At 41.6% G+C, this 12440-nt stretch overlaps 1 protein-coding gene across 2 annotated transcripts in view; it reads right to left on the bottom strand.

Moving 5' to 3' along the window:
- Positions 1–12440, bottom strand: part of UNC5C (unc-5 netrin receptor C) — a 388634-nt gene that overhangs the window by 63748 nt on the left and 312446 nt on the right. For both annotated transcript variants that reach the window (XM_044302504.1, XM_044302505.1), the window contains exons 6-7: positions 2059–2239; positions 420–587 (exon numbers count right to left, since the gene is read on the bottom strand). In XM_044302504.1, coding sequence (XP_044158439.1) covers positions 420–587; positions 2059–2239 — 349 coding nt within the window. The remainder of the gene's footprint in view (positions 1–419; positions 588–2058; positions 2240–12440) is intronic.

Below are 12440 nucleotides of genomic sequence, written 5' to 3'. Positions count from 1 at the left end.
TCGTTCAGTTCAGTTTTGTCCCCATTGACAATGAATGGGGACAAAACTGAAGCGTTTTCCACCCATATTGAGATCCTATGACGGATCTGAATAGCGGAAAGGGAAATAGCTAGTGTGAAAGTAGCCATACTGCATTACTTTGTCCAGTAATGGAATCCCATTGTGGTCAATGGAGTCCATCAAGCACAGTTTTTACCATCGTTTGAAGACTCTGGTGCTTTGGTTACCTAGAGCAGAACATTAGAAACTGAAGTGCTGGTATGGAGCTTGTAGATGTATCTGTGCTATTCTGTTTTATACAGTGTGTCTCTTAGCCATTTTAGACATCATTCTCATGATTAGTTGTGGTTTCACTGATGAGACCCCACTGACCACACAGTTTTAAAAGGTACAGAACCCCTTTAATGTCTTGTTATTACCTGGGCAGAGGGTAGTACAGCTTATCTTCTGGACACTTTGGCCATCACAGACAGCTCCTCCATTGAGTGGAACAGGATTTGTACACATTCTTGTACGCTTCTGGTAACCTTTCCCACATCGATTACTGCATGAAGACCATTCTGTCCATGTGGACCAACCACCATTTACTAGAAACAGACAAATGATGCATTAATTCCAAGTCTTTTCCTAGGATTTTTCTCCTCTGCTGAATTCCTATATGCTGTTTTTTTAGGTAAGCCCTACCTCAGTTCCAAGAAACACCAGAATTCTACAGAACCTTGGCTGTGATTACATATAAATGGATTCTCCCATCATGGAAATTAAATATCTGATCGCTAGAGGGTCCAACTACCAGCAATCAGGAGAATGGGGTTCCCAAGTTCCTTGTTTGTTTGGTGCACTGGTCACATCTATGCACTACCGTTCCATTCACTGTCAGTGGAGCTGATGGAAATAGCTGAGTACAACGTTTGGCTGTCTCAGCCAGCTCAGTCCTATTGACAGTGAATGGAGTGCTAGTGCAGATGTGCGACTGCTACTCCACTCACATCAAGGACTAAGCATCCCACTTATCATGAATAGTGGGGGTTCTATCAGTTGGATCACATACTTACCACCTGTAGATAAGGTGATAAGTTGCTAATGAGGGACAACCCCTTTAATGAAAAGTAGTTTACAATGCATATGACATAATGAACCCCTAATAGAAATGATAAGAATATACTGTGTAAATCACCACAGTGCACCGTGACTATATAAAAAGAAGGTCTGCAGCATCTGCGGTGTGTATAGGTTGTGTCTATGTACTGCCTTGGCCACTAAAAGTTAAAGGGGTATTCCAGTTTCATGATATTGATGATCTATCCTCAGGATCAGTCATCAATATCAGATCGGCGGGGGGCTGACTCTCGGCATCCCTGCTGATGATCTATTTGAAGGGACTGTGGAGCTAGTGCAACAGTTGAGTTCTCTTCAATGGTGCCCTGCATGCCGTCTGCATTGTAGCAGTTACAACTGTTCCTCCCATTAAGAGAGGAATCTGCAATTACAGTACCCTGCACCATCGCTATAATGTATAGTATACTGCATGCAGGTAAACACTGAAGAGAACGCAACTGTCAGACTGGTGCCACAGCACTTTCAAAAAGCTGATCCACTGGGGTGCTGAGAGTTGGACCTTGACCAGTTTTGAAATTGATGACTTTTCCTGAACACTCCTTCAACTTCTGACATCAAAATGTAATGTTTATAAAAAAAAATTCTAAACAAATAATTTTTAATATTATTGTTATTAAATATAAAGTTCTGTAGTTAATAAACATGTTAACTATACAAATATCATTCTGTGACACATACATATTTAATGAAACATGTATTATTATTATTTATATTTATGCTAGGTGCTTTTCATGGATTTATATTTTTCGGCTCAGTGCATATTCACAGGGGGCATGCTCTGAGCTCATAAATATTTTGGTCATAAATGAACCTTAATGGATTACCCTAAAGATTTATGAAACCTACAGATTACACGCCGCCATCTACTTCTCTATATTACAATAGCTCATAGTGTCTAGACTCCAGTTATTCTTTTCAAGAAATGCATCAATGCCTCACCATATACAATTACAGTTGCTGTAGTACTTCTTCTTTTGGCCACAATATTTTTGGCAACGCACGTGTAATTGGCAGTGTCTGAAAGCCGGGCTTGTTTGATGATGAGGTTATGATCAATTGTGATATAGAAATTCCGATCTTCTACAGGATCAATGACATCCTCATTTTTCAACCATTCCACCTAGGAAAGAATGCATTTGAATATGTTATTGCCTACTTGGAATTTCCATCAAAAGTTATCTCAGTGAATGAAACAGTTCTATGGGACATTATTCACTTTGCGAGAATATTATATTTTGGAAACAATTTAATGATCACTGTGCATGTAATTGCAAAGCTGAACAGTTCACGGCTCAGTACGATGGCCAGGAGTGCACCGGTGAGCAAAAATCCATAAATGGCTTCTTCAGTCTTGTCATAAGCCCATTAATAATAGCCCAATGTCCTGAAGTAGATTGATACTAGCATCACAAATAAAGGCAGAACAAATAGATGCAGGGCGCCTGAGTCGTAAATAAATACTGCTCCCTTCCGTAAATTGGTTAATTTTATGTATTATCTTCTGAGCGGTGTGACAGATCAGCCACTATCTGGAAAGGTTCTATCTATGTAAATTGTATCCGAAATAGAATGTTTTAGTATTAGCAATAGATGAAACTATTAATCTAAAGTGCAAGAGAAATAGAAAGAAGGCGCAAGCAGGATGTTCACTTGTCTAATGAGAGCATTCATCCAGGTTTTATTTCTGGCAGGTTTACTGTTACATTACATACATTTTAAAGGAAGCCACAGGAAAAATAACATTAACTCAATGGGGGGAATATATCATAGAGCTGCATTTTACTACAGTCTATGGTATCCCCTGCGCTGCCTGACCTTCCCTTGGCAGTCCGTGCGCCTAAACAGAAATCTGAGGCAGCTCAGAGCTGGCAAACATTTTTGTCTTCATTTATGCCAGAAAACTGACATAACTAATGATAAATGTGCCAGGCCCACTGGCTCCAGACCCAGGGTTGCCAACCAGAATTTTTCTTTTTTATGGACAACTTATCCCAAAATCACTGACATCAAACAATGTTTATGGACAAATTGGAAAACCATAATGAATGATAAATATTCATTGCATGTGACATTGTGTATGTGTCCAGGGGGAACAGTCCTCTCACCAAGATATGGATTTTGGCCATTCACCCATTCCACCCATAGCGCACTGCCCATGTACCTGCTGGAATCCCTGAATGAAATAGAGAGCACACGGAGAAGTGTGACCGAATGGGGAAAGGGATACCACAATTTAGTGAAGAGGGTTGCTTTGGCAGGGTGTAACAGGGTTGTTTCCCCCCACCACCCTTTAACCCGGAACATTGACATTAGGGTCGTCAGGAACTGTTTATTCGATATATTTTCATCTCAGGCTTTGCACATACTGTTCTATGGTTGGATATCTGTTCACTACTGTACCGTGACTGTGTTCCCGTTAATGTTGGCACACATTGGTTGGATAGAAGAATAGGCCCATATATATGGTTGGTTATGTATAATATATGGGACTTTTTAATTGACTAAGTAAAATTTATGTTTTATTATTCTGTGCATGCCGAACAAACCCGTTTATTTTTGTGTATTTTATGCCACAGACAAATCCGCTGGAAAATCCGTATGATTCACATGCTGGTTTTGATGCATATTAGGCTATGGAATTGCTATTTGCATTGTATAGGGGGAAGTCTGCAGCAATTCTGCAGCAAATTCCCACTACTCTTAAGTGGTTAGGAAAGAGAATCTACTGTCTCTACAGTATGTGTATTCTATGGGCAGCTATGATACACACTCATCTCCATCTGCCAGTTTAAGGACAACTGAGAATTATAGATATGGCCTACAGATATAGTCTAATACAGTGCTATCACTCATGTATACACATATGACAGCTTATTCTGAAAAGTTATCTGATATTGTAGGTTTGCTTTAATGTCAACCATCTTTTGGAGGGCTGAAATCAGTTTGTCATCATTAACGTAAAAGTCACCGCTTCTGCTGTCGTCTTCTGCCAAACAGAACCAGGTTTGAAGGAACCCCAGTCGGAAAACATAATGAGCCTAACATTCTCATGTACCGTTAGATAGCCAAATGTCTTTTCTGAGCTCACCATAATTTCATCAACGTGTAGTAAAGTGTGTAATATAAAAATCTCTGCAGATCATAAAAGACTCCATATGATGGAAAGCAATATTGTTTCATCATACACTATATTATAACACAGTTACATAGGTTGAAAAAAGACAGGTCCATCAAGTTCAACCTTTTTCACTATGAAATGTAATGTGGTCATTATGTCAAGGACATAACAAGTAACCATGTGATTCCTATAGCAAAACTTGTAATGTAGCCCCTGTCATCATGACCACCTTCAGTAGCTTGTGATTATATTGGGCTTCATTATACATGGGGATAATGCACATAGTGTCTCACTTCAGTAAATGGAATTTATCATGAAGATGCAGTTAATACAAGGCACTTACTAATGTATTGTTATTATCCATATTGCCTCCTTTGCTGGCTGGATTCATTTTCCCATCACATTATACACTACTCGTTTCGATGGTTATGACCACCCTGTAATCCAGCAGCGGTGGCCGTGCTTGCACACTATAGGAAAAAACATCAGTCTATGTGCATTCCTGTGGACCTGGCCACCAGAGAGGCCAGCGCTTTTTCCTATAGGGTGCAAGCACGACCACCACTACTGGATTGCAGGGTGGTCATAATAACCCCGGATACAAACTGTGTTTAATGTGATGTAAAAGTTAATCCAGCCAGCAATGGAGACCATATGGATAATAACAATACATTGGTAAGTGTTAACTTTCTTAACATGCCAAATGCATTTGGGTGAGTCAACTCCTTTAAATATTCCCTAAACACTTCCATCATTCGTAGTCTTCACTGGCTGCACCTTATTTCACAGTGTAAATGGGCTCCTTCAGGAATTGAGCCCCATAGAAACTGACATACCTGACATACGCAGGTACAGTAGTTGCAGAAAATAATTAAAACACAGGGAAGTGTACTGCTCCATTAAAGGGGTTTTTCCAAGTGTTTTTACTCATGATCTATCCTCTGGATCGGTAGGGGTACCACAACCGGTACCCATTTGAGAAGGCACTGTCGCTCCCAGTAGCTTCACTGCCTTCTCTCTGCTTACCAAAAACAGAGATATCATGCTGGGTTGCGCCTAGGCCATGTGACTGATGAACATGATGTCACATGGCCTCAAATGAACTGGAAAGGCGGTGGTGCTACCACGAGCGCCTATGCCTTCTCAAACAGCTGATCAGCAGGAGGTCTGGGTGACAGACCCCACATGGATCCGATACTAATGACATATCCAGAGGATAGGTCATCAGTAGAGATAAGCGAAGTTTTAGAAAATTTGATTTGGCTGCTTCGCCGAATTTTACAAAAAAAATTTGCTCTGTGACAATTGACTTCATCATGTATCGCATCATTGTAGCCCTCAGATGCCGCGTTCATACATGATTGCGGCACCTGAGAGTAATAATACAGTGTAAAATTAACATTATAAAAAAAATTAAATCATCCTTACCACCTCCATTTTCTCGTGATGGGCCGGCCACCGCCATCTTGCTTGAAGATCTTGCGCAAAATCTTGCACGGACCAAGATGACGTTGTCACGCTGGCCGACGTGGTGCTGTCACCACGTATGGGATTTTGGACAAGATCTTTAATCAAGATGGTGGCGGCCGGCCCATCTTGAGCAAATTGAGGAGGTAAGATTTTGTTAGTTTTTTTTACACTATTTCAGGTTAAATCGTTCTGCTACCATGAAGCATGAGGGAATTCAGCTGCATGCGAATCGAATTTATCCTGAAATTCGGATCGAATTCCACTTAGTTGGATTCGATTAGCTCATCTCTAATCATCAGTAAAAAAAAAAACTTGGTAAACCCCTTATTATCTTTTCTATATTTCATAAATTGCTCTCCAGCCTGGATTAGAGACCTAGAATCTTTGGCAATGATAATTATGCTTGAAGTAGTCCCATGAAGGGAGAATTACCACTCTGCTTGTCACATGCAGCTTTCGGCCAATCAAACCTTAAGTAGTGTTTCTTTATTGTTATGTGATTGGCTAAAAAGCAACGTATGACAATAGAGTGGTCTCTTCTTCTACCCAGCATTGGCGGAAGTAAAGATACTGAGATTCGGTTTTTCTTATTAGTGATGAGCGGCAGGGGCTATATTTGAATTCGCAATATTTCACAAATATTTTGTCGACTATTGATCATTTATTCGTGAATTAGAAAATTCGAGATTATTTTATTGATTGCGAAAAATCAGCAATGTAATATTCACGTAATGCGAGCAAAATACGTGGGTCACTTTTGCTACATTTTCCAAGCTGCTAGAATTTTCCTGAGACTCGAGAAAATGGGTGGCACGGCAGAACATTACAATAGCTTTATATGCAGATAGAGTACTCCAATATATTTGCGGTTGCGCTAATCGGCACTAAAGATGCAAATATTTTGGCACAATACGTGCAACTTCACTTTTTAGCAGCTCTGCATGTATGTATGGACAGCAGAACCTATCACACTACCTAACACTGCACTGCAACAGCTACACTATATCAGGATATAACCTACACTGACTATCTCCCACTAACTATCTGTATTATATATATATATATATATATATAAACTAACTAACTATGTATCTAATGTAATGAGTAGAAAGCACAGAGCACAGCAATGACACTGCTCTCTCTCAGAACTCCATAAAACTACAGAAAATGGCTGCTGGGGAGGTTCTTATATAGTAAGGGGTAGGTAACTTTCCTATTGGTTGCTAGGGATGTTGCTAAGCTCAGAAAAAGACATTGCAGCCTTCTCATTGGCCCTCAAGTAAGAAGGGAGGAAACTGATGAAAAAACTATCTAGAATATTTGAAATGACAAATATATAGCACTATGTTCTAAGTATTTGCGAATTCCCGAAGTGCCGATATTCGCGATTTGAATATTTGAGCCCAACACTATTTCTTATATAGAAATGATTCACAATACAGTACATTGTGTGGTAAACCTGCCCCCCACCCCACCTACATTTATTTCATAGGTGGGAAAGTGGTGACATTTCCTCTTTAATGTATTGTTCTCTTTAATATCACTCTGCAATTAAAAAACTAATCAGAGCCTGAACGAGACAAGACGTCCTCATTAAATCCATCAAAATACGTGGGATGAGCAGTACCCAGTGTGCTTCTTTGGCAATTGATGGGTACAAAAGCACAAATTTCACACAGTTGTTCCAAGTACATTTGTCTGCGCTCACCTCCTTCCTCCATTCAGAGACAGATGTGTTATGTCTAATTATTCATTGATTGGTATCAAGAGATGAATCTCCATAATTGGCACATTTGTTCCAATTAACAAAGGAAAACTGCCACATGCCACGAAAATGAAGTGTTCTATAAGCATAAGTAACTAGGAGGAGACAAAACGGCCGCTTGCCTACACCGGGGCCTGTGTCGCCCTAGGCCATGTACAATCGCTGCATTGAAACAAGAGGAAAAAAAAGAAAGGAAAAGCAATCCAGAGCAGGATTTCATTCCATAAATAAATGCGTACAGAGCACATTAATCAAAGAAGTGATTATAGGAATGAGAAGAGCTAGAGCAGAGCAATTATCTGATGTAAACTCAGCCACGCCAAGCTAATGTCATCTTGAAGTTGAGCACTTTTGGCAGACACCTCGTGTTTGGAAACAGGGACCTGTAGGATTTGCATGAGCAATTACAGAGTTTGATTTCCTACATTAATGTTAATTGAGACAGTTCTTCATGTAACGCAGAGACGCCACTTGTCGCCACACTTTGCTGACTGTGTACGCGCTACTTCAATTTGACCGGTAAAGTTATTGAAATGCAGCCAGGTCCAAATGCAATCAAAACCAAATTTCATTCTTTGTTATCCAGCAGGCGCTAACTAACTTCAAGGCTGGAGGGACATATGTTATTAATTTCGATACTTCCGTAGAAAGGCGATCTAATCTAGGTCTTTGCTCTTGCCAAAAATATTTTTAAAAAATCAGAGCCAACTGTGAGGGATAGAAGTAAGTACAGCACCAAGGATCGGCACTCTGCGGACTACTTCGAAGCCTATCTATGAAGAATTTACCAGGATACCAAGACAGATTACAATATATTCTCTTCAAATACACTACATGAATAAGCAATACTGAGGTGTCCACCAAGTGGATTTACATGAAGAAATAATTCTTCAGCGTCTGTCACTATTTTCCCAAGCACAAAGCGGAATTTGCACCTTTGGTCCCTCAGGGATTACATCCGATAAGAACAATGAGGTATATTCCATTTAAGTGTGATATCCATTATCACTTGTTAACTGACAGTCCCTTAAATGTCCATTAACAAGTGATAATAGAGCCAGAGCTTAGAGGATACGTCTAGAATATGGATTGTTTGGATTGTACATGTTTTAGGTGTTACAAAGCGGACTGTGTGACCTGCCAGACAAAGCACACTCCCAATAACACGTGCATTTAATAAGCAAGTCTTCACACCATACTTGAATGTGTGTTGCATTTGTGCAATTATTTTCAGAGAAAATAGAGTTTAAGGGTTTCTGTCATCAGAATAATCCCTATTAAACTAGCTAACATTAGCGATGATCATGTGCTAATGTCAGCTGAACCTAACTAGCCTATTCCTACTTGTATAATATGCTAAATAGCCGCTCGCACCTGCCCCTGCACCTAGAGGCTAATTAGCATATTATACAAGTTAGATTTCTGGCGTAACGGGGGCATAGATACAAGTAGGAATAGGCTGGTTAGGTTCAGCTGACATTAGCACATCGCTAATGTCAGCTAGTTTAATAGGGTTAATTCTGATGACAGAAACCCTTTAAATCAGGTCTATTAATGTCTGGTATCTGTACGGTAGCCTTCAATGTCCTAGATCCATAAATTATAGCATGCAAATACAGTTAGTTGAATATATTTACTTTGACTATTGATTTTCCAATAGTGTACTTCTTTTAGTGTAAGATGGCCAGATTTGATGTGTACAAATTAATGTAATTGCTTATGTGTTTTCAAATGGGCCTGTATGTACAGTTTTTTTCGCACGTGTCATGGACTCTAGAAGGTACTCCTCACCAGGACAACGTCATTGCATGGTTTTATAACATACTCAAGTGGCATATGTTCACTTTAAAGGGGTTATTCCATGACTAATGTTAAAAATGAAAATCAGACATGATATAGTACATGAACCAGCCCAGTACCTCAAATGGACCCAGAGATCTCCCCATTCATTGCTCTGCTAGATTTATATCAAGCTGGCAGCTCAAGGGGAGGGTCTTTTCTGCTGGAGCTCATGGGGCGTGTCCATGCTCTCCCTATCACAGCTCAGGAGGCAGCTGAAGGCTAAAACTGAGCATGTGCGGCCATCTCAGTGAGCAGGTCAAATAAATAAAAAAGCAGCAGGCGGCGCTATACAGAAACATTTTATTGAATAGCTCAGTGCAGTGGCTATGCAATTTTTTTTTATTAAAGGGATTGTCCCACAAAAAATATTCTACAGTTTTCAAACCAGCACCTGAATCTGAATACTTTTGTAATTGCATGTAATAAAAAATGTTGTATAGCCAATGAGTTATTCAATAAAATGTATCTGTATATCACAACTTAATTTCTTATTTCTTTGACCTGCTTCACTGAGATGGCCGCACATGCTCAGTTTCATCTTTCAACTGCCTCCTGAGCTGTGATAGGGACAGCACAGACACGCCCCCTTAGCTGCAGTAGAAACTACACTCCCCTTGAGCTGTCAGCTTGATATAATCCCTTTAATCAAAGTCTGCTTTGAATAAGTATTAAATGTTGTGTAGGCAATATAGCTATTGCACTCACACCCCAAATCCTTCATCAGTGACAACTTTAAAGTGGTTGTCTAATATTAACACAGATCTCCCAGAGTGGCTGACCCGTGGTGGCAATCATACTTACCACATCCCCACCTCTGGGTTCAGTGTCTGTCGCTCCCAGGCCAGCTCTTTCTCTCCCAGCAGTTCTGACACATGCCACAGCGGTGACCTGCTGCCCTTGCGTCATGACAACTGCTCATACTGCGGCCTGAGATTGGCTGCAGCGGTGACCTGCTCCCCTTGTGTCACATGACCAGTTGACTTGATGCAAGGAGAGCAGGTCACTGCCTGTGATTGGCTGCAGTGGTCAACAGATATTGTTTTCAGTGCTGCAGAGAGAGGAAGAGGAGGCCTGGAAACGACAGAGACCAAACCCAGGGGCGGGGACCAGATAAGTATGATCTCCTCCTCAGATGAGCCATGGAGGCCTGTGTTAGGCCCCATTCAGACGGGGCGAGATTTCTGCGCGGGTGCAATGCGTGAGGTGAACGCATTGCACCCACACTGAATCCGGACCCATTCATTTCATGCTCCTCTTTGTGCGTTTTCCACGCAACGCAGGCTCCATAGAAGTGAATGGGGCTGCGTTAAAATCGCAAGCATCCGCAAGCAAGTGCGGATGTAGTGCGATTTTCACGCACGGTTGCTAGGAGATGATCAGGATGGGGACCCGATCTTTATTATTTTCCCTTATAACATGGTTATAAGGGAAAATAATAGCATTCTAATACAGAATGCTTAGTATAATAGGGCTGGAGGGGTTAAAAAAAATATATAATAAATTTACCGCCCTTTAATCCACTTGCTTGCGCAGCCCGGCTTCTCTTCTGTCTTTGAGGAATAGGACCTTTGTTGACGTCACTGCGCTTATCACATGGTCCACATGATCTTTTACCATGGTGATGGATCATGTGATGGACCATGTGATGAGCGCAGTGACGTCACCACAGATCCTTTTTCTGTGCACAGCAAAGATGAAGACATAAGAGAAGCGGGGCTGCGCGAGCAAGTGGATTAAGGTGAGTTAAATTATTTATTCATTTTTTTAACCCCTCCAGCCCTATTGTACTATGCATTCTGTATTAAGAATGCTATTATTTTCCCTTATAACCATGTTATAAGGGAAAATAATAAAATCTACACAACACCTAACCCAAACCCGAACTTCTGTGAAGAAGTCCGGGTTTGGGTACCAAACATGCCGATTTTTCTCACGCGTGTGCAAAACGCATTACAATGTTTTGCACTTGTGCGGAAAAATTGTGCATTTTCCCGCAATGCACCCGCATCTTAGGGCTCTTTCACACTTGCGTTCTTTTCTTCCGGCATAGAGTTCCGTCGTCGGGGCTCTATGCCGGAAGAATCCAGATCAGTTTTATCCTAATGCATTCTGAATGGAGTGAAATCCGTTCAGGATGCATCAGGATGTCTTCAGTTCCGGAACGGAACGTTTTTTGGCTGGAGAAAATACCACAGTATGCTGCGCTTTTGCTCCGGCCAAAAACCCTGAAGACTTGCCGCAAGGCCGGATCCGGAATGAATGCCCATTGAAAGGCATTGATCCGGATCCGGCCTTAAGCTAAACGTCGTTTCGGCGCATTGCCGGATCCGACGTATAGCTTTTTCTGAATGGTTACCATGGCTGCCGGGACGCTAAAGTCCTGGCAGCCATGGTAAAGTGTAGCGGGGAGCAGCATACTTACCATCCGTGCGGCTCCCGGGGCGCTTCAGAGTGACGTCAGGGCGCCCCAAGCGCATGGATCACGAGATTTCATGGCACGTCATCAATGCGCATGGGGCGCTCTGACGTCACTCTGGAGCGCCCCGGGAGCCGCACGGACTGTAAGTATACCGCTCCCCCGCTCCCCCGCTCCCCACTACTACTATGGCAACCAGGACTTTAATAGCGTCCTGGGTGCCATAGTAACACTGAAAGCATTTTGAAGACGGATCCGTCTACAAATACTTTCAGTACACTTGCGTTTTTCCGGATCCGGCGTGTAATTCCGGCAAGTGGAGTACACGGCGGATCCGGACAACGCAAGTGTGAAAGAGGCCTTATCCGGGCCAAAAACATGACGCCCATGTGAAAGAGGCCTTAGTCTTGGATAACACCTTTAAAAGGGTTATCCCACAAAGGACATTTATAGCTATTCACAGGATCAGTGATAAACATTTGATTGCAGAGGACCTTCATGAGCTTTGGAATGAGGGTTCCGAACCACCTGTTCCTCTTTACTGCGGGCGTTTGAATAAAGCAATGGCTACACATGTACCTTGCCACTATTCGATGTCTAGGAAGATTATGGAAATAGCAAAATACAGCACTTGTGTACGTTCGTCATTCCCATAGAGAATGAATGGAGTGGCAAGGCATGAGTGACCACAGCTATAGTCAAACTGTACC

This window comes from Bufo gargarizans, chromosome 1 (genome assembly GCF_014858855.1).
Source record: "Bufo gargarizans isolate SCDJY-AF-19 chromosome 1, ASM1485885v1, whole genome shotgun sequence".
In the NCBI taxonomy this organism is placed as follows: Eukaryota; Metazoa; Chordata; class Amphibia; order Anura; family Bufonidae; genus Bufo; species Bufo gargarizans.
Note: the sequence above shows the minus strand (reverse complement) of the source record. Positions and strands in the feature narration are given on the sequence as shown.